Here is a 21,786-nt window from a genome sequence, read left to right on the forward strand (position 1 = left end):
AAATAAATAAAACAATTACACCTGGTAATTGAAATTACCTACGAGATGATAAGAATGAAAGATTGTAGTATTTTTATTTACACACCAAATACAATGTGCATTTTAGTAGATAATCTATGTGGTGCTAAGCATCCTTTATTCTGTTTCTCCTTCACTTTAAATGCAACAGTAAGATTTTTTTGGCACAAAATTAATGAAGTTGTTGACCAAATATATATGTTTTTATATATGCTTTATATTTTTGGATTATAGTTCATTCTCGTGTCTGTAAAATAATTAAATTAAATTAAATTAAATAATGTTATTACCATTATTATTATTATTGTAAACTCAAAAAAGACTACTGTAATGTTATATGCAGAAAATTGCATACTTTTTGAACGAATTGAAAATAAAATACTGCAGAAGTTGTTTTTTTTTTTTTTTTAAAGATAGATCAAATGCAGTTTTTCAAGCTCAATGTCTAATTTAAATTTTATGGAGAAAAACAGAACGAAAATTAGATTAAGGGCAGTTTAACAGTTTATTACACAGCATATGGTTCACTTGGTTTGAACGGTTAACTAATCAGGAGGAGCACATCCAATCATTGAGGAATGAGGTCGAAAAAAAATTAATAATAAAGCACATGACGGTGCAGTTTATGAGGACACGAATTTTTCACAATGAAACAGGTGCGGTCCGGTCTGTGTTGACTCCGCCCTTTCCTAACCTTTTATGGAATACTTCAAGCATTCCAGAGGGCTGGGGGCGGGGCGGGTGATGACGCCACCTGTTTGTCAATGGGCTCCTGCTCGCGGAGCCGGTGGAGTGAGTGAAGTGTTGAGTTCAGGGAAGCGAAGCCGGCGGAGTGGGACAGAGGAGCAGGGCCGAGTACGAGCTGCGGAACAACTAACTCCGCCACTTTTTTTCCCCACCAAAGTTGTGCGGAACCATGGCGCTCTACTTCGTATTCCTTTTGTTCCTGAACCAAGTTTTCACAAGCCTTCAAACCAAAGAACGTAAGTTGGCGACTTATTTCTAAATCACTGTAATACAAGGGGGGGTAGGAGGAAAGGCGTCACGCCATCCGGCTCTGCCGTAACCTCATGAGTCAGATGGTTGGAATTTGATAGGCTGTTTCAGGTTTTACTTACATTTCTGGCATTGTTTTGGGTATTTTTAAAGTTCGTAGCTTTTTAGTCTAGTTGATGACATTGACGTGTGAAAAGAGAAACTCGAGAAATCATCTTTGAAGCGCCCGAGAAACTCCCGATGTCACTCTGACTTTATTCTTTGAACGGTTAAAAACTTTAGAAATGATGCAAACGCCCTAAGTGTGACACAGAAGTCTTTTCTAATCATCTAGTTGGCAAATTCTTCCCCTTAATTCTTTTTTATTGTTTGTTCTGAGTGACCTCCAAACCAGCCTATAACTTTGAGCGTCGGTGAAGTGTCCGAACATGCCGCTCCGACCCTTTCCTTTCACCCGCGGAGCGGATTCATGTATTCCCCTTCGTCACGGGCATTACACAGCCCACGCCTTTCTCAGACTTTATTAGTTGGGCATCCTGGACCTGGAGGACACGGTCAATGAAGTTCTTACACGGGCCGACACGCTTGATTTGAGAGTCAAAGCATGGCATGTGCCCCATTAGGAGAATTGTCACAGGGATGTAGGGGATAAATGCGAATGTCCAGTCAAGTTTTTACCTTCCCAAATAATTAAAAAAGCTGTTAAACAAACAAAAAAAGAATTCATATTTTTAAATTTTGATTATTATTTTTTAAATCACACCATGTTGCTTCTGTTTCATGTGTTTCTAAGTGTGTTGTACATCTCTTTTTTTTTTTTTGTCTCTGTAGAAGTTCTGTTGGATATGAGTGCCTCAGGATCAGAGCTGGGCTGGTTGACGCTGCCTTATGAGAGTGGGGTGAGTCATCGTACTTATCTTTATGCTGCTAAAGTAACTGAAAACAAATAGGACAGCTGGAAATGAGTTTGTGTGAGAATCTGAAATGTCCCTGGGAACAATAAACGGGACATCTCTGCGCTTTAGACCACCAAAAGGCTCCGGAATGAGGGAGAATCCAGTGAGGTTTGGCAGAGCCCCTCCAGTCTGGTGTTAACACTTTTCTACAAAACCACCAGATACCATTTAACCGTCAAGGTTCAGTCTGCATCTTGATATATAGAATCAAGACACACCATCACACCGTGACACCGTCATTCCTACCCAAGCCACAAAGTGAAACTTGGGACTCTGGTGACGTACTTGCAGGGACAACATGAGGAGAGGAGGCAGACAGACAGACGGACGGCTCCCGGAGTGGAGAGCCATCCCTCTATCTATAGTTCAGTGGCTTCCCATCTAAAAAAAGCAGCAGGACACGGCCACTTCCGCCTTCTTCTTCTTCTTTTTTTTTTTGCGCTACATTTCTTGTCCGACTGCTTCTCAGAGATCTAAGGAAGTGTGATTTATAGGAGCGGGGTTTCCCACGTCTGCCAAGCTTACACGTCTTCCACTTTTCTAGAGTTGTCAAGTGAAGTGATATTAAGATTTCAACCGCGGGTTTTTAGCGTGTGGTCTTTGGTTGTAGAAAACATATTTGAAGGAGCAGTTTCTAAATGCAGCGCCCCGAGATGCCTGGCTCGACAGCACTAATTAGATGGAACTTGTAATTCATTGCCAGACTTTCAGCATGATTTAGTGCTCCTTGTTTAACGCCGCTGTAATGCAAAAATGCAGATGTAATGTTTCTGACATGGTGAAAATCTGCCCAGATAAACTTTCTTCTTGTCTGTAAAAATGAGTAAGCGGGATGTTATATCATGAAACGCTGATTCATTAACGCTGCAGTGCCACCTACACACAAGGCGTTGCTATTTACTGTCAAACAGTGGCTTTTAATCCCTCTAGTCCGGATTACTCGACTCTCCTAAAAGGCTTTAATTGCTAGTTTTTAATTGCCACAATTTTCCTGCCGGGCCTGTTACAGTGCGCTCATAAAGTTCATTCAGCGGCTATAAATCCTGGCTGGTGTTCTCCACTGTAGTATTTGCTGAATACTCACACACGGACGCTTCCTCTGTGCGTTAGCAGAGCACCACACACGTCGAGAACGGGCCACATGTCCCGGCCAGCGGTCTTAATTTGTGAAGAGAAGAAGTCTCCTGCGCACTTGTGTTGCTTTTATGAGCTCCTCGCTCAGCTCGAGCGAAAAGGGGGGCTCATCAATAAAAACTGGCTTTCGGCGCGATCAAAGACGCCCAAGCCTGTAGTTATCGCCTGAAAATGTCTTCTCCCCTTTCATTAGCGTAGGCTGCTAACTCTGATTGTTGCTACTTAAACTAATCTGTCTCCTCTCTCTCTCTCTCTCTCTCTCTCTCTCTCTCTCTCTCTCTCTCTCTGTCTCTCTCTCTCTCTCTCTCTCTCTCTTTTACCTTTTTTTTTCCACAGTGGGAGATTGTCCAGACTGTGGTGAACGGCTCGCTTTTTTACACCTACAGCATTTGCAACATCGAATCGACGGAGCAGGACAACTGGCTGCGCACCACCTTCATCCAGCGGCGGCCGGGGACCACGCGCGTGTCCGTGGAGGTCAGCTTCGTCGTGCGAGACTGCAACACCTTCGAGGGCGCCTCCGTCGCCTGCAAAGAGACCTTCAACCTCTTCATCTCCGAGGCCGACGCCGACGTGGGCACCAACTTCCGCAAGGGCCAGTTCCGCAAGGTGGCCACCATCGCTCCCGACGAGGTCACGCGCGGCCGCATGCTGAAGGTCAACACGGAAACCAGGACCGTGGGGCCCCTATCCCGGAAAGGTTTCTACCTGGCGTTCCAAGACATGGGCGCCTGCGTGGCCGTGCTGTCGGTGCGCGTCTACTACAAGACGTGCCCGTCCACGGTGAAGAGCTTGGCGGTCTTCCCGGAGACGGTGGCGGACGCCTTCCAGGACGTGGAGGGCGTCTGCGTGGAGAACGCCTTCAGCAAGACCACCCCGCGCATCTACTGCACAGCTGAGGGGAAGTGGGTGGTTCCCGTGGGCCACTGCCAGTGTCTGCCTGGCTACGAATCCACCGGCGACTCCTGCCAAGGTAAACACTCGCGCTAACCTGAGACGTGTTGCCGTGCGACTTAAGCCCTGCCAGCAGCTATTTTGGCAAGGTGCGAAGGGCGCGAGCGCTCCTGCAAATGCCCAATTGTGTTCGGCAGTGTTTGGGAAAGCCTTCCACAAAAAACAATTAGGATGTTTGTCTCGAAATGGGTCAAGTGCAGCAGGATTACACACGTGATGGAATGCAAGAGGGCCTTTCGTGTTGTTTTGTGGTTTTTCGGGCAACCGCACGGTCACCGAGGCACAATCACCTCGCCTCTATTGATCCCTCGTCTGTTCACGCATGTGGAAACTGTGAATTAACTGCGCCATGTGCCTCAGGACTGAAGGAATTCTGGCTGAGTTAACGCTGAAGGTGAAGGAAGAAGTCAAAGGAGCCACTTTGAGTCAACATGTTAACTACTCCTTAAAGTACGATTAATTATTTGCATTATTTAATTAGTCATTTATTACATTTCTAAAAGTGTAACATTTGTATGACGAGGTCACGAAGGTGAAAATGATTTTTTTTTTTTTTCCCCCTCCGCAAACAAAATCAGTTTTGTCAGAGCTGTGTTTGTGAAAATTTAGCACATTTGAAAAATGTGAAAGAAAAAAAAACCAAAAACAAAGGATCTGAGCACGAGGCACATTGCGGTTCTCCCCTCCTGTTTGTGTGGAAGTCGGTCCCTGGGCATTCCTGGGTGTGGTGTGTGTTCTACTGTCTGGAGGAAACGTGGGAGGGGAGATGGTACAGAAAGAGGAGGAAGGAGGGAGGAAGGGCACGGTATGGTGCAGGCCCTTTTGAAAGGAATTCTTTCACCCCTGCGTCACATCCAGCGACAGGAAGGGCCGTGTGAATGTGCCTGAGTGACTACCTGAGGGCTGTGTCTTCTGCTCGCAACTATTTGTTTTGGCGTCCGTTGCCACGGCGACCGGAACCGCAGATTACAGGGACGGGGGCCGACACGCCCAGTGGAGGCCGGACTGAGTCAGGCTGCGGTCGGTGACTCCTGATGGTCCGAGTCACCTTGACTGGCAGAGTTTGGTCTCGACTTGTTCGCCCCGGCTTCTTGCCAGTGAGTCAGATAATTCCTGTCTCCCTGAAAGGATTTTTGCGAATCAGAATCGAAAATTCACGTAACAACTGATTCACGTGGGTGTTTTTATGGGAATTTGAGACCGTTTAATTACATAAGACTGAGCTGAGGAGGAGCGCCGTCAGTTTCCTTCGTTTTGAAATAAAAAATGACACGCTGGATGATGACTTATCATTACAATCGTGGCCGGGTGAATTGCCACGGTAGGAGCGTTCTTCGCCCCGCGAGACTGAAAAGCACTGCAGCTGCCACAAAAGGTTTTCCCCGAGAAAAGAGAGCGAGTCGGGAGCCGAGGCGGAGGAATGCGCTCGAGGTTACAAGGCCGCAGGCGGACTCTGACCCGAACACCTGAATCGGAAGTCGCCGTGCAAGGAGGAAAATATTTATGATCGGCGGAAAGAAAAAAAAAAAGGGGAAAAAAACCCTCTCTGATTCCAAAGTCTGCTGGGTGACCTGAACTGTTGGAACTCAGGAAGCCACTTTTATTGCCCAACTTAAAGGGCGATTATTACATTTATGATGCGTCCGGCTTGTCTCTGGAGCTCTTTTTCTCCTAACGCTTGCCAGAGAAAGTGATATCCTCCGAGGCCCGTTGCCAAGGCGCGGATTCCACTCAACAGCCCAACTGTTGTGGGAAAAGGAAGTAAAGGGCGCTGGGGAGGAATGCTGACTGACACAAATAAGCAGGTTGCCCTTGAGTCAGAGGGCGGGGGAGCGAGGCGACAGTTGGTGCATGAGGGTGGCTAGTTTCGTGGGGCTGCTTAGTTAGGTGTGGAGTGTAATTTAGTCAAGAGGATTAGTGGAGCCACAGGACAGCTGTTAGCCAATGACGTGCCCCCAGTCTGCCTCCCGTTTCTCTACTCTTTCATCCGGTTGTTAACACACGCAAGGAGCTCCCTAATCCATGTTCCCACTCATTAGAACAATGGGACCGGCACAAAGGGCAGAAGTGCAGATTCAATTAAGAGATGCACCGGTGCGGAACGCGAGTCCTTTTCACGTGCGTCCAAAAAAAAAAAAGAACGAAAAAGAAAAAGGCAGACGATCGGGATGAAAACATCCACCGTTTTACTTTTTTTTTTTTTTCTTCCACCACCTCTGCCCTCTGCTAACAGGTTTTTGCTCTCTGACGGCCATCGCGGCCTCGCCGTGTTTTGCCCCAACAGCGCCTGTGCGCCTGGCCGCTGCACACATGCCGCCGGCGGGGAGCTGTTTAATGAGTAAAGCAGCGCGTTTATGGCACCACTCCGCGGCAATCTCGCAGACAATAGATGAATGGGGCCCCCGAGTTTCTTTGGTATGTGACAGAGGTCCTGCTGCCCGGGCTCGAGACGAAAATTGGCTGCCCCCCACCCCCCACTTTCCCCCCCACCCCACCCCACCCCCTCCATTCTTATTCAAAAAAAAAAAAGAGGAGCCCAGCTGCACCCCCACGGCTGCCGTGTGACTCCCCAGAGAGAACTTCTGTTGCCGCTCCAGACCTTTGCCCCCGCCCTCCCCCGCCCCCCCGCCCTCCGTCCAATCTATTCATCTTTATCCCTCCCTCCTCCAAAATCCCAACCTGCTCCTTCTCCTCCGCCGAGGCCGCTGCTTTGGAGCGCAAAGGCGGCGGGTTCGGCAATGTGACCGGCGTCTTCAGTCGAGGGTTCGCTCGACCTCTTCTCACGGCCGCCACATGAAAGGCTGCTTCCCGGAGAGGGAGCCGAATGGGAGAGATCCTTCAAAGGGACCCGTGTTGCTTTTTCTCATCAACACTCCAAAAAGAAAAAAAAAAATCCAACCCGTTTCCAACATCTCTTCCCGTTTCCTCAATCTCTCGTCCTCCAACGGCTCGCGCCCCCGGTGTCGTAATTTTGCGGTCGCCCGGTGTCAGAGGCTAGCGGGAGGAAGGAAGAGAGGAGGGAGGAAACAGCGTCTGGCGGGGTTGAATTGCAGCTCCGGGCATCCTGCTTTCCGCTCCGGCCCTGCACGTTCATTAACCTCCCGCCAGGCCGCTTATCTGCACGCAGGAACGTGTTCCTCGGCGCACCGCGGTTCGAGGGTGCCACTTCCTCTTGGCAGAGCGCAGCGCTATCGTGTGCCACAGATATTTGATCCGAGAGCTCACTGGGAGGTGGGGGGGGGGTAGGTGTGGGGGGGGGCACCTGATGGATTTAGAGCTTGTGTTGTCATCCACTTGACACCGGCGGCAGCACCTGAGATCCGTCCTGCGGGCGATAGGCGGGCGAGTGGAGGCAGATCGCCTGGGAAATCCCTTTTCATTCCTCCGCACACAAAGACGGGGTTATTAAAGCTCACTCACAACAAATGCTTCCTGTCGGGCGGACAGGGCTGGAATTACAGAGACGTCCCTCATTGTTTGCGTTCCGTTCGGTTATTCATTCCTTCCTGCCTTTGTCTCTTTTCACGGCTGCTCCCTTTTCGCTGTAAAAAATAAAACCTTCTTTCTCTCTCACACAGCTTGCAAACCGGGTTACTTCAAGGCGTCCGAGTCGACCAAGTTCTGCCAGGTTTGCCCCCGCAACACCAAAACCTCTGCAGCCGGCGCCACCGAGTGCCAGTGCGAGGACGGCTTCTTCCGCTCCCCCTCGGATCCCCCGACGTCGGCCTGCTCTGGTACCGGTCCCGCTCAATTCCACCTGCAGTTTGGCAGAGTTTTTTTCTTTCGTTGAATCATGCTGACCCCTTCTCCGTCGTCCGCTTCCTCCTCAAGCTCCGCCCAGCGCCCCCCGCGACCTGAGCTCGGTGGCGCTGTCGGCCGAGGGCCGGCTGCAGCTGTCCTGGAGCGCCCCGCTGGTGACGGGCGAGCGCGACGACCTCACCTACAGCGTGACCTGCGAAAACTGCGACGAGAAAGTGCGCTTCGAGCCGGGATCCGCCGACCTGACGGAGCCCAGCGTCGTCGTGGCCGACCTGGAGTCCCACCTGAACTACACCTTCACGGTGGAGAGTCACAGCGGCGTCTCCCAGTTTGGGACGGAGAGGCCCGCAGCGAGCATCAGCACCTCTTTGGACTACACGGGTGAGCTCGGCCCCACGTCGCAGACCAGATCAATGAGCTGCATGTTTGTGGCCCGTAGTACATCGTGCATTTTTCATCACCGCGATTAAAAACTCCACACAATACCAAGAGGAGGAAGTGCTCACGGCTTCATCCTAAATTACAGGGAACGCAAAAAAAATTTGCTGTATTTAGCCGTTTGTTTTTGCTCAAGTCCCCAAACGGTAGTAATTTGGCATTTTCTGTCGCAGACCTTTGCAACGTGTAATCTGCTTAACATTATGTCTGTACAAGAAATCTGCATAGGCTGTAATCTCAACCAAATTATCAAATCATCACAAGTGAGTAGAATGCAAGTGTCTGAGATCCAGAAGAAACATCAGAGGGCGGGTAAAAAAAGAAAATGAAATCAAATTGAACCCCACCTAGTTTTCCTGCCTGCACCTTCAATGGACAACAGTGGAGAGCTTAGTACACAAAGAGGAATTCAGTCCGACCCCCTCAGTCTCCAAGGATTACATTTCCAAATGTCCTCCCTAAAGACTATGATTAGTCATTCGCTAACCATTATTTTGCTTTCTGTCTCTCGCCGCCCATTAGATCCCCCCAAGGTGACGTTTATCCATCTGGATGACCGTGGCCCCACCAGTCTGACTCTGTCCTGGACTTTGTCTCGGAGGGCTCCGGCCCACATCAATCACCACTACGAGCTTATGTACCGCCAAAAGGTAAGACCAAGACTTTTGGTGTCTCGCCTCCTCGGCCCAGGCTGAGGCCGCCGAGTGAAGTCCTCCGAGCTATTCTTAGCTAAGACGCACGTCTGATTCACTCTCTTGGCAGAACGGCGACGACGCCAGAGACGTCACCACCTACAAGGTTCTGATTTTGGAGAAAAACTCGATGAAGATAAACGACCTCACTCCGGACACAACCTACCTGTTTAAGGTCCAGGCAGTGGGTCCTGACGGGAACGCTGGCAGCTACAGCGTGGAGCACGAGTTCCACACTTCGCCATTAGGTAGCAACAAATTACAAAGCCCAAAGACCTACATAAATATCTCCTAAAAAATGTTTTATTTGGCAGTCTGAAACTGATAAATGCTCTCGCCATTGACTTGCACAGCCGAGTCTCGGATCCAGAACAAGTCCACGATGGTGATGGTTGCAGTCGTCGGAGTCGTGGTGATTCTGCTGGTGGTGGTGGCCGTCCTGCTCCTGCGTAGACGGTTGGTACCGAGATAAATATTATGTGCAGACTTGCAAGCCGTGTGATTATAGGTTACAAATTTAAACAATGTTTATGATTCTGCTCTGACAGCTCAGGCAGGGTTTATCAGTAATAGCCAGTGTCACAAGTGAATACAGCTTTTTTTTGTCTTTTTCAACAATGGCCGACCTGTAATCGTGATAATGTTTGTGTGTTTTCTGCTTAGGCTTGCAGTGAGTATTAATTTTTTTTTCTTGCCTCCAGGAGATCGGGTTCTCGTGGCAGAGGAGGAGCCGAGGATCCCTACTTTTCAACCGGTTAGAAAAGCCTTCTCACGTCTCGCCGATAATTCCCAAGTAGTCCCCAGGCGACGGTTAATGATCGGTCTTAATATTCCTGTTTGTCTCTCCACAGACCAGCTCAAGCCGCTGAAGACCTACGTTGATCCGCACACGTACGAGGACCCAAACATTGCAATCCAAAAGTTTGTCACCGAAATAGACCCGATTGCCATCAGCAAACAAAAAGCCATCGGTGTCGGTACGTGCTTTAAAAAAAAAAAAAAAAAAAAAAGTCTGCTTTCTATGGAATAGTCTTGGAGCAATAATTCTTACATTCCCCCCCCAACCCCCTTTTTTTTTCTCTCCGATAAATCAGGAGAGTTTGGGGAAGTCTTCCGCGGCGTGATGAAGAACCGGGTGCGAGGGGACGTGCCTGTAGCCATCAAGACTTTGAAGCTTGGATACTCGGAGAAACAGAGGCAGGACTTTTTGAGCGAGGCCAGCATCATGGGCCAGTTCTCGCACCCAAATATCATCCGTCTGGAGGGAGTCGTCACCAAATGTGAGTGAAAGGACCCCAGACAGGCCATTCTTTGACGTCATCATGTGTCCTCTCCTCCCTTTTTTATTTTGACTGTTTTTTGCTTCTTGTTTCAGTCAAACACATCATGATCGTCACAGAGTACATGGAGAATGGCGCGCTTGACACATATCTGAAGGTAACGCAGACCCCTTCATTACAAGCTAGTTAATATTTCTGTCCCTTTAAAACTGTCATACTTGCATTTTGTTTTTGTAAGAGAATTGAAAGATTCACAAAGAAACGGCTAAACAACTGGAGTTTTAAGAAGCAAGTTTAGGGACTATTTAATGGTGGATGACTTCCTGTGTCCTGCTGTGGATGTAGCATATAAACCAGCATCTCAACTTAGTTAAACTAAAGTAAAAACGGGCAATGAAAAAAACCATGAAAAAGTGACTTAATGTTTTCCGCTTTGGCGCTCTAGGACCACGACGGCGAGATACAGTCCTACCAGCTTGTGGGGATGCTGCGAGGAATCGCCGCCGGCATGAAATACCTCTCCGACATGAGCTACGTCCACCGTGACCTGGCAGCAAGAAACGTCCTGGTCAACAGCAATCTGGAGTGCAAAGTGTCCGATTTCGGGCTGTCACGGGTGCTGGAGGACGACGCCGAGGGAACCTACACGACACGGGTAGGCATCAACATAATAAAAAAAAAGCATACAAACAGAGAATGGCGTTTTTCTTTCAATCCTTGAAAAAAAGTAAAGAAAAGATGAATTTGATATTTTCCCCTGCAGCGTCCAATCGAGAATGTTGGTCTTTCAGCGCCATGTGTTTTTACTCCTTTATTCATTTAGTTTGACTCTGTTAATGTTTCTCTTCTGTCAGGGAGGAAAAATCCCCATCCGCTGGACTGCGCCCGAGGCCATCGCGTACAGGAAGTTCACGTCAGCCAGCGACGTTTGGAGCTTTGGCATTGTAATGTGGGAAGTCATGGCATTTGGAGAGAGGCCCTACTGGGACATGAGCAACCATGAGGTATGTTCCAAGCGTCACATCATCTTTCAAAACCTTCGGGTTAGAGTGAGGGATGGTTTTGGGCCGCGCTTTAATGTGGTTCCCCCGCTGGAATCCGTCCTGGGTTGGAGGTGATAGAACTCTGCCTGAACCCCGTTGGTACTTTCCCACCGCGCAGACTCTTCGAATTAACTGCGAATGTCAATGTCAACGCGCGAAGACAGAAATGTCTCGGCCTCTTTGTCAGCGCCGCCATAAATCTACCTCAGATCTAAGCGCCGTCTCCGTGTCTCCCCCCAGGTCATGAAGGCTATCAACGAGGCCTTCAGGCTTCCTGCTCCCATGGACTGCCCATCTGCTGTCTATCAGCTCATGCTCCAGTGTTGGCAGCACGACCGATCCAAGCGACCTCGCTTCTCAGACATTGTCAACATTTTGGACAAGCTGCTACAAAGCCCGGAGTCGCTGAAGGCCATTGCTGACTTTGATCCACGGTACGAATTTCACCTCAGCACTCTGTAATTTAGATGAACGAAAAGAGTCACTCATATTTTTATATACAGGATTAGTGCCATTTGTCCACTATGTCACAATTTTTAGAGCTAAAGTAGTGATTTGTAAATATAATGAACCCCCACTCACTTCTAAGAAAATAAATGAATAACTGTAACCAGTGTGTTGTCTATCACTGAAGTCTTAGTTTTTTTCATGGCAAGATTTATTTTCTTCCATCAGTGAAATGATTAGTCATTACCCACTGAGCGCCATGTGTGGCTTCCCCCGCCCCCCACTGTCCATCGCGTGGAAAGAAATGATGAGTAATGAGATCTAAACTGTCTCCCGCAGGGTGTCCATTCGCCTGCCCAGCACCAGCGGCTGTGACGGCACCATGTTTAGGTCGGTGCCTGAGTGGCTGGATTCCATCAAAATGGGCCAGTACAGCGAGAGCTTTGCCCGCGCCGGGATCACCACCATGGAGCAGGTGCTCTCCTTGAGGAATGAGTAAGTTCTCACACACACACATGGCACAGGTGCAGAGCTGCCACACTGCGCTGATTTACGCCGTGTCATTCTGTACAGTGACAGAAAGATCAAAGGCAGCTGTAAACTTAAACATGTGTCGCCCACTCTGTGGCCGCACAGACATCCCGCTCGGCCTTTGCATTATATCAGGGTTTTTTTCTTCCAGATTTTGGTTAATACAGCATTTAAGAAAATAAACAGCAGTGTTTTCTTTGTAGTGAAGTCGTGACGCTGCGATTATTCTGACAGCTTACAGTTTACCAGCGCACTCACCGCAGTGTCATTCGTCTTTCAGAGACATCAGGAACATTGGAGTCCGACTGCCCGGCCACATGAAGAGGCTAGCATACAGCATCCTGGGCTTGAAAGACGAGACCAGCTCCCTCAGCGTGTTTGCAGTGTGATCCAAGCATTCCTCCAAATCAAAGTGCACTGACCGACCATGCCATTTCACTCGCGGACGACGAGGACTCGGGGAGGAGTGGAGCTGTGAAACTGAGCCGTGCGGCCCTCTCCCGTGGAGCCGCGTGGCGTGACTGACGAGGACCCTCCGAGCCGCTCAGAAAAAAACTGAGATTAAAAAAAACCAACACTTTGTACTTTAGGACGAGAGACTATAAATAATTTATCTTTTATGGAAAGTATTTTATACATCGAGCATGAAACAAGTTACGTGGCGTGCAGAGAAGAAGAGTGTGGAAAATGTGAGACGGTGTGAGCGCGCTTGGTTGTGTATTCACTGAATGACTGAATGGATATTTTTATGCTCTTTATCACTGCGGGCCTTTTCTGTCAAGCACTCACTTTATCCTGCCAGCTTGTCTGGATACTTAAGTCTGTTTGTTTTGTGATCAATGCGAGTTACCTTTAATTCGGAATGATTATTCCACTCAGGGCGAAGAATCACACATTCTTTATGTTTTGTATTTAGTCTCTGCATCACTTAATGAGATTTCTACTTCATGTTTACATCATGTCTTAAAACAACAATTTTAATTTAATATTTATTTTATAGTGTATTTATGCAATTTGTCATATTAGAAAGGCTTCTCTGGCCCATCTTTTGTGAGATTGTGTTGTTGTTGTTTTTTTTACATGTTTGAATAAAATCGGTTTCCCCGGTGACTGGATCACTTCCCTGTACTTGGCAATCAATGGGTCCCTTTTTTCATCAAAAAATTAATTTCAGTGAGCCTCTGAATTTTGGTTTTGTGGCTGTTGAATGCTTCACTAGCTCCCTATTTTACCTTTTGGCCATTCCGAAATATGTACGTGCAAATTTCTGAATATCTGCACCAGTCCCACTTTATGAGAACCCTTGATCGTTCCAGTCATCACAGTTTCCTGAATCTCAAACAAATTGAATGCAGTTTGCTCAAAAGTCTGCACACGTGAACTTTACCACCTCTGGGAAATCAAAAACTGCACTACAGAGTATCACGGCTTGTCTTGGGTGACGTCTGTCACACAGATGCAGTCGAACAGACCCACGACTTTGCCATGGTGGGGTAGAATTTCCCACGCACACACTAGGTCCCCACCTCAACGCATACCCCAGGTCATATGTTGCTTTGTTACCTTCTCCTTCCTCTAGATGTTAGATGAGAAGTTAATTAACTGCCTCGTACCATCATAATATCTGTCTGAAGTTGCTATGTTGAATCTCTCAATATTACATGTGATAATTGCAGGGAATTCCTTTGCACAGAAACATCTCCACACCCTCTCACACAAAAACAGTGACTCATACAAAATGAATTTTTGTAGAAGAGTTCCACAGCAACACAAATGTACTGATAATTGAAAGGAAAAAAAAAAGTCAGCACCTTATTCAGAAGTTTGGAAATGAGCTTCACTCGAAAATGTTATTGTTGCACATATCGAGCTGAGCAACAAATATTGTTTTTTAATTTACTGGACATTAATTTTCCACAGAGGTGTTTCTTTTTTTTTCTTTTTCTTTTTTTTTTAATCTAACACCTAGTCAGATGGTGCCCGGTCACAAAGGCATAATAAGCTGTGGCTTGAAAGCCAGGGTGTGTCATCAGGGTGAGTTTGTTCTCAGACTAGAGGTTCAAATCTAGATGAATAATTTGAATCAGAGTGAAGCAAAGTACTGGCAATAAAACCAATAGTTGGTTGGCGTGGGATTACAGAAAAGCTCAAAGCTTAAAATTACAATGTTGCCATATAAACTGCAGTTAAGACCCAGGATTGTAAACAGAAAACCATTATTTAAAAGAATGAACTGTTGGAGATGTTGATCCTACAATGATCGATTCTTACTCTTTCATTTTCCCACAGCAGTAATAGTGATGCTATATTGTAACTCCACACGACTCCCACAGGTCCATGTAAACAAGCTACAACTGGGCCAGTGTCTGACCGCGCAACTTAAAGGAATAGTGGAGATAAGTGGCCCCACAAACGAGAACTCTCAGTGATGGAATCCAGTGACCTCTAGTGGTGCAAAAATAGAAACACGTCGAATTGCGCTGATTCAACAGCAACAAAGATCTCAGGCTTGAGAGAGTTTTCCTCCTAAATTGTCAAGGGTATTCTGGAAACAAAAAGAACCAATTGTTAACGACTAAAAGAAGGCGATATCATTTCTGACCTGCTGCAAAGATAGCCCCTGAACACTTGGTTATATATGTCATTTAGCTTGTAAATGAACGTAACAGGTTTCAAAATTGAGATTCACTTACTAATATTGCCACTTCTCTCCAAGTCTTCAAAATGAGACACGTCAAATGAAAAACTATAAAACGTATAAAGCAGACCTAAAAGAGACCATCTTCAAAGCCTTCTGCGACACCAAATGCTCAACACTAATAACACTCGTGGAAAAGTAGAGCAAGGTTCTTGTGATGTGGATTGTGATTGTTAGTTAGTGTTGCAGATGGCACCGACATTCTTAAAAATTTCGCTTTAAATACAAATACAAAAATAAATAAATAAATAAAAGTACATTATTCAACATTTCCTTAAGTAACTGTACCCGAGTTAGCTGAAGGCGAATTTCCGTCAGTAGTCCCTTTGCCAGGTGTTGATACTGTACATATATATATATATATATATATATATATATATATATATATATATATATATATATATATATATATATGTATATATATATATATGTGTGTGTGTGTGTGTGTGTGTGTGTGTGTGTGTGTGTGTGTATATATGTACAGTACAATCACTATAAGACAAGCCACATTGACTAGAACACAGTTTAAAGGACATTCATTTAACTACCTTTCATTATATAAAACATAGTTAAGATGGGAAACCGTGCTGTTTGTTGGTATAGAAAGTTATACTCAGTGGGTATTTCATCCAGTAGATGGCGGTAGAGATTTTTTTTTTTTTTACAGGCGTGTGTGCCACTGTCGACTGCAAAGAATGACGACGAAGAAGAAGGATGCGCTGTTTACGGAAGTTTCGTTATGCTGAGAATTAAAAGTGTAATTTTCCACGTGTGTAGTTTTCAAAGGTCGGCCTTGACAGAAATCATTGCTGTCCAGCATTTATTTATGAACTGATTTCGGTACCTTACTGTCAGTTCTTCTCGCGGCTCTTACAGTGAACGACTTGAACACTGCCATGGTAACCAGAGTGTAGCGTCAGGCTAACGACGACAGCATGGCACAGGTCTGTCCTCCCGGATCTCTCGTTGTAGCCGACTGGCATCGATGTGCAGACAGCAAAGAATACTTCAGCAAAATTCTGCACAAGAAAAGACGGAAAAACTTTGGTATGACGCTTAAAACTAACGAACCAAACAACTAACTTAAATAAAAAATATTTTAAAAGCGTAATTGTACATTTAAATACGTAATTCACGTAAAATATTATATTATGACTTGGTTCATCCAAGTTGTTAATGGTAAAGGTTTAGGTTTTGGTGCATATTCAACATTAACATTTCTTGTGTGAAATTGCTTACGTGCTGTTGTTGCTGATAAAGAGAGACGTACTCAATGCCACAAGTACACAAAAATCCATATGTTAATTGTAAAACTCACTTTGCAGGACTATTGGAGTCTCCAGTGATGCCTCCACATGCAGCTGTGGACACAGTCAACTACAAGATCTTCATCTCCGGCAAGACAGGTGTCGGGAAAAGCTCTCTTGCTGCTCGTCTTGCTGGTCATACTATACCCAATATGCACTGTGAAACAACAGGTAAGTACAGAGCCCTTTGTGTTAAAGTCAGATTAAAATAAATAAATAAAATCAGCAATAGAGTAATTTTGCACGTCAATGTTTTGTTGTGAAAAGGTATTGAAACTACAGTGGTGTATTGGCCTGTGAAGCTGAGGACAAGTGGGAAGGTGCTTTTCTTCCGCCTGCAGCTGTGGGACTGTGGAGAGAACGCCTTGCGAAGATTTGACCACCTGTTCCCCGTCAGTATAACGAACCATTCAAATAAACACACATAGATAGATACACATCTTATCACACACCCCTTGTCCACCTAAGAAAGAAAAAAAATCCCTCTTGTTTTTCAGTCCTGTCAGGAGCAGGTGGATGCTGTTCTTTTCCTCTTCTCATTCTCTGACAGAACATCTTTTGATGACCTGCCAAATCAGATTGACAAGTGGACCGGAAAGTCTGGGAGGAATGTTGTCAAACTGGTAGTTGGCACCAAGTATCCTTTTGTGTGTCGGACAGTCGGAAAGACAGAAACATTCCCGCGATTGTGTATTTGTCCAAAAATTGTCACGCAATTAAATAAAACAAAAAAAAAACAAAACTGGTCTTTAGACCTTCCTTAATCTCCTCTTTAGATTTGACCTTTATATGCACTGCGATGTGACCGAGAGGGAAGTGAGAACGTTCCAGGAGACGTCTGGCCTGCCAGTGATGCGTTCAGGCGGGGAGGTCAGTGATGGCTTGGGTGATGTAGCCGCCCTCCTCAACTGCCTGGCAGAGAACTTGTGGCATCAGGACTGTCTCACCACAAGCTCAGACCACCACCAGTCACAGCAGGAGGCAGGGACTTCACTTTGATTCCAAGCAGCATTTGGAGGACGCCTTCTCTCCCTCATTGACACCCATCAGCTGATCTGGTAGAGCCTTCAAGGTTGTTGGAGGTGACTGCCGGCATGATGAATGAACTACTACAACTTGTTGCAACTGCTAATAAGACTCTCAGGTCCAACTGATTAGTGTCAGGCACTGTTCTGTAGAAAGCTACTGTGCATATAAAAGGTACATTTCTTTTAATAAAACAATTTGACAGCTCTATCACATTATTACCTTGTTTGGCTTTTTTTTCCTGACACCATCACCCATCTGATTAGAGCGTCTTAAGTGACCGGCAATATTAGTGTTGGCTGAAAACCGTTTCTTTAGTCCAAAATCGAGATGTTTTATTTTATAATCACTTTAGTAACAAAGTCAGTTTTAAATTTAAATGAATACATCTTTATTCAGTTTTGAGATAATCTGGTCAGATGGATAAAAAAGTTCAATAATAGAAATGGAATAAGATTTTTTTTTAAGAAGGTAAACTTCTCAAGTTATTTAAATATACGTGAAACAATTTAGTGTTTGGATGAAAGTGCCTTCATCCAAGCTTCTTTTTCTGACCTGCAATTTGAAAAGGGGAAAGAAAATAAAGACCAGAATCGCATTAATATATTTATCAGCATTTGTAAAAGCACGCAAGCCAATACCTTGTGTATGCAACAAGTATCAACGCGGTGGGATGTCCATTTTGACGCCGCGAGAGGTGCAACAGGAAGGATTCTGGAGGGAGACCCAAAGCCTTGGTCTTCAAGGCCTCCACGTGCACTTGTGTGGGGAAGCTGGCATGTTCTACAACAGTGAACCTCTGATCCCTGGCGTGATGAGAAGAGAGGAGGAACCCAAAACCAGTGTCAGGAGTGGTTAGAACAACAACATCAGATGGGAGTGCGTCACCTACTTCTTGGTCGAAATGATCAGAAGGTCATTGAAAAGGTGAACGTGCACGCTGATAAATGACACTCTGGTGCTGTAAGTGGAGTCAACGGTCAGCTGCCTCACGGAACCCTCGTGCACCAGGAAGCGCCCGCTGACCACCAGAGGAACCCACTGAAAGCAGAAGAGGCAGGAAAGGAGCATTACTGCCACCCACAGGCTACACAACAGAAGGGAATCTTGGCAAGAAACCAACAAAATTGTCACCTTGACTGCGTTAAAATCAATCAGCATCTCCAGGCTGACCAGCTCCTCGATGCATTTCATTTTGCGTACGCTCTTCTCACACTCGGTCACGATCTGGCGACAGGATGACGGCGATACTGTTGTGTAATTTGGCGCCGCACAAAGCCACACCGCTAAAGAGGAGACGGGAGTACCTCGTGAATGGCCTCGATGGCCTTCGTGAGGTTCAGGGAGGAGTCGGAGTCGGCCTCAGTCTTCTTGAGGATCGTCTGCAAGGGCATTTGAGGACCCTCATTGAACAAACAAAATTACCCAGATAAGTGCGAGTTCCTTTCTCGCCCTTTACCTCGAGGAGGAGTTTGATTCGAGTGATCCTCTGGAAGGGCAGGACGAGGAAGGACTTCAGGTTCTGTCTCTGGCACGCCGGGTCAGCCTCAAGCTTCTTCACTGAAGTCTGGAACTCTCGATTCCGCTCCCTTTGATTAAAAATGTTGTGGTGTTGCAGCAGTCTGAAGAGGTCTCGGGCTGTAGAGCAGTGGTTCTCAACTGGTGGAGTCTCAGGACCCATATTTTTTCCTTAAGTCGCGACCCCAAATTTATTCCACAAAAATAAAAATCACTAGCCCACTTGCTATCACGTCTATTAAATAAATTATTCAATTGAATTGTGCGTCATGCAAAATAAATGCTCAACATTTTCTGTATAAATCTATATAATTTAAAAACCTCCTTTTTTTTTTTAAAGAAAGAGGGAAACTGCCGATGAAACCACGACTCAATCAAAACAGCTCCGTGACCTACTTTTGGGTTGCGACCCAACAGTTGAGAAACGCTGCTGTAGAGCACCAGAAATCTAGTCGATAGAAACTAACAGCAGCTGGTTGACAAGTGCCTCTTGGTACATCATGTTGGTCACGTAGGGCACGTAGAGGCTGCGGAAGTGCGGGCAGTGGCCCAGCACCACGTCTCCGATCTGGGAGATGAACACGCTCTGTCCCAGCCGCTGCTCCAGGTCCATGAGAAACCTGCAGGAGACCACACGAGCGTTGAAGCAGAGGCAAAACACGTCCGCGGTGCCAAATGGAGTGGAGGGAGCGACGGAGGGTCAACTTTTCACTGGCCGTCGTGACGCCACAGATGTTGGAAAACAAGGTGTGGTGCTCCAGCCGGGACAGGGTCTCTTTCAGTGGCTTGGACGCGTAGAAGTGGTTGATGACCACCCTAAGGCTCCGCAGGTACGACGCTTCGGAGCCGATCAGCTCAAACATCAACTTCAGAGGGGGAGGAATTAAGAAAAACAGTTTTTACGTAAAAACAGTGTAGAAATGAGATGGGTACTTGAGGATGTGTTTGATTGAAGCTGGGAGCATCACACAGCAAGTGAGAGGAGTTACGAAACATTACAGACTATGTGATTTTACGATAACTAAGGAGACTTGAGGAAAAGCAAAGTTCTCTCCGTTTCATGCTCTTAAGCCTAATGTGTCAAAATTTGGTCAGATGTCACACTTGATCTCATCTTTTTCCACAAGCAGTGGTGATTTTGGCTGCTGTACAAAAAAAAAACAGTCCTTTCTTGATGAAGACATTCAATCAGTCATTGACGTAACTTTACCAAACAAACAAAAAACAGCCAATTGTTTTCCATTTCAAATCCAAATTAACTGCAAACATTACATGTTGTGAAGAAAACTATCCAAGCTAGCACATGTATGGCCACACCCCTCAAGGAACTCTTCAGTTGCACACAGCGGGGCCAGATTGTAATGGTGCAAAAGAACAAAAACCGACCTCCTGCAGGTGAATCTCCCTGGGCGTCATGTCGCTGAGGATGCCAGACGCATTCACCTCCTCCAGATCCTGCCAGAGGGTCCCCGGAGTCACCGTGGGGATTGGGCGAGATAAGGGGAGGGGCGGTGGCGTTGGAGTTGGTTCCAGGGGCTCTGGAGGAGGCAGCGTCGCCTCAGAGTGGCAGCCGAAGCCGCCGGGACTCTGGAGCTCCTGAATGTACCGAGGCGACACCACCTCAGACGCCGGACTCTTGCTCATTCTTTCCAGGTAGCCTTTCATTTCCTGCAGACAGTACTCCTGGTAGAGAGGGACTGCAGCGCACAGGAGACACTTAAACACTCTCATCATTTGAAATAAATAAATAAATAAAAAAAGGTCATCCAATAAAAGATCAACTTACAAAACTGAATGTACTTTGACTTGAACGTCTCCCTTGGCACCACATCCTCAGCTGGATCCCTGGGTTTTTGAGAGTACAAGAAGGGATCGGGTACAAGCGTGGAGGCCACGAGGTAGACCGAGGGCTGCAGCTTACCCTTCTGTATCTTCACCCCGACTGCCCGCTGGAGACAGAGACCCGTCGTCCGTCTCCCGTTCGGGTCCAGAGAAAAGCCTGGGGATCATTTTGAAAGCCATCGATGACATGCTGGCCACTGAGCTGAGCGCTGAGGAGATGTCAAAGGGGAGGCTGCAGAGGGATTTTTCAGAATCAGCAGAGATGGTAAAAAGTATTCACGTTCTATACTTAAGTAAAAATACAGATACTTGAGTAAAAAAAATAATAAAAAAAAATACTCAAGTAACAGGGGTAAAGCACGTTCTGAAATGTACTTAAATAAAAAAAAAAAGTTTTTTTCCCATTAATGAAACAATACATTTGTTGATAATTTTGCAAAAATGAAAAAGTTGTGACAGAATCTTGACTGAATTGACCAGAGATCAGAGGTCACAACCAAACTGTAATCAGTAATATTTCTGACCAGTGACCCATCATTGGATGTTGACTCTTTAAATAATAATTAATGTTATTATCTACATTTATATTTTTCCTCTGAACTGAAAATGTACGGAACAGTGACTCCAAAGCTGAGGTACTCCAATAATCTCCCTCTAAAATATGATCCACTTTTATATTGAAGTACACAACAGCATACTTAGGTAACACTCCGTCAAGTACAGATACCTGAAAGACCTACTTAAATACAGTAACAAAGTATTTGTACTTAGTTACGCTCCACATCCGACAACCAGACCCTATTAACCTCACAGCAGAGTTCCCTATGCGGCTCCATACATGTGATCCTGGAGCTGGGCCGGCGAGTCACTGCTCTCCGAGAGCTCCTCCGTGTCCTGCACGCTGCTGCTCGGCAGAGAGACCCGCTCTCCGGTCTTCATGGTGAGGATACTTGAAATCAGATGATCAAGTACATGACTGTTTTCAGGCGGCGGGCTGGAGATAGCGCCGCTGTTCTCCTCCCTGCAGTCTGACTCAGCCATTGTCTCGAGCGCTCCCGCGGCCCCGAGGCTGTTCTTTAGTGAGCAGCAATCACCCAAACATGGAGCAGGTGTGGAGGCTTGCCTTCTCATGATGTAACTGAGCTGA

General features: G+C 46.4%; 3 protein-coding genes across 4 annotated transcripts; 2 read left to right on the plus strand and 1 right to left on the minus strand.

Moving 5' to 3' along the window:
- Positions 1–812: 812 nt before the first annotated feature.
- On the plus strand, positions 813–13,368 carry epha2a (eph receptor A2 a). The gene is made up of 17 exons (XM_076037015.1): positions 813–1,001; positions 1,846–1,913; positions 3,441–4,077; positions 7,637–7,792; positions 7,890–8,198; positions 8,778–8,905; positions 9,018–9,195; positions 9,301–9,403; positions 9,649–9,701; positions 9,799–9,924; positions 10,042–10,227; positions 10,323–10,384; positions 10,673–10,882; positions 11,082–11,231; positions 11,511–11,704; positions 12,057–12,212; positions 12,529–13,368. The coding sequence occupies exons 1-17, from the start codon at positions 935–937 to the stop codon at positions 12,635–12,637; spliced, it is 2,892 nt and encodes a 963-aa protein (XP_075893130.1). The 5' UTR covers positions 813–934; the 3' UTR covers positions 12,638–13,368.
- Positions 13,369–15,639: 2,271 nt separating this feature from the next.
- cplane2 (ciliogenesis and planar polarity effector 2) lies at positions 15,640–17,497 on the plus strand. The gene is made up of 5 exons (XM_076037157.1): positions 15,640–15,993; positions 16,272–16,424; positions 16,521–16,645; positions 16,751–16,890; positions 17,030–17,497. Exons 1-5 carry the CDS (start codon positions 15,882–15,884, stop codon positions 17,250–17,252), a joined length of 753 nt encoding a protein of 250 aa, XP_075893272.1. The 5' UTR covers positions 15,640–15,881; the 3' UTR covers positions 17,253–17,497.
- A 235-nt stretch (positions 17,498–17,732) lies between these two features.
- On the minus strand, positions 17,733–21,756 carry LOC142895840 (rho guanine nucleotide exchange factor 19). 2 transcript variants are annotated; one of them, XM_076037149.1, is made up of 12 exons: positions 21,478–21,756; positions 20,719–20,871; positions 20,584–20,642; positions 20,184–20,494; positions 19,503–19,663; positions 19,265–19,417; positions 18,739–18,868; positions 18,587–18,661; positions 18,414–18,506; positions 18,172–18,320; positions 17,921–18,085; positions 17,733–17,834 (listed from the first exon to the last, which is right to left on the minus strand). In XM_076037149.1, exons 1-12 carry the CDS (start codon positions 21,678–21,680, stop codon positions 17,789–17,791), a joined length of 1,698 nt encoding a protein of 565 aa, XP_075893264.1. In that variant the 5' UTR covers positions 21,681–21,756; the 3' UTR covers positions 17,733–17,788. The 2 variants fall into 2 exon arrangements, with proteins under 2 accessions (XP_075893264.1, XP_075893265.1); XM_076037150.1 differs by having other exon boundaries at positions 21,451–21,755.
- Between the last annotated feature and the right edge of the window lie 30 nt (positions 21,757–21,786).

The sequence above is a fragment of the Nelusetta ayraudi genome, unplaced genomic scaffold (genome assembly GCF_046127955.1).
Source record: "Nelusetta ayraudi isolate G7.1 ecotype Tasmania unplaced genomic scaffold, CSIRO-AGI_Nayr_v1 ptg000050l, whole genome shotgun sequence".
Lineage (NCBI taxonomy): Eukaryota > Metazoa > Chordata > Actinopteri > Tetraodontiformes > Monacanthidae > Nelusetta > Nelusetta ayraudi.

Bases quoted from the DNA above. Each gene is read 5' to 3' on its own strand.
- epha2a (XM_076037015.1), top strand. From the start codon at position 935: ATGGCGCTCTACTTCGTATTCCTTTTGTTCCTGAACCAAGTTTTCACA. The intron at 1,002-1,845 runs GTAAGTTGGCGA...TTGTCTCTGTAG, and splicing joins AAGCCTTCAAACCAAAGAAC to AAGTTCTGTTGGATATGAGT. The intron at 1,914-3,440 runs GTGAGTCATCGT...TTTTTTCCACAG, and splicing joins CGCTGCCTTATGAGAGTGGG to TGGGAGATTGTCCAGACTGT.
- cplane2 (XM_076037157.1), top strand. From the start codon at position 15,882: ATGGCACAGGTCTGTCCTCCCGGATCTCTCGTTGTAGCCGACTGGCAT. The intron at 15,994-16,271 runs GTATGACGCTTA...CTCACTTTGCAG, and splicing joins GAAAAGACGGAAAAACTTTG to GACTATTGGAGTCTCCAGTG. The intron at 16,425-16,520 runs GTAAGTACAGAG...TGTTGTGAAAAG, and splicing joins TATGCACTGTGAAACAACAG to GTATTGAAACTACAGTGGTG.
- LOC142895840 (XM_076037149.1), bottom strand. From the start codon at position 21,680: ATGGCTGAGTCAGACTGCAGGGAGGAGAACAGCGGCGCTATCTCCAGC. The intron at 19,418-19,502 runs GTTGACCCTCCG...GGTCTCCTGCAG, and splicing joins GTCACGACGGCCAGTGAAAA to GTTTCTCATGGACCTGGAGC. The intron at 18,869-19,264 runs GTTAGTTTCTAT...TTTTAATCAAAG, and splicing joins GCACTTGTCAACCAGCTGCT to GGAGCGGAATCGAGAGTTCC.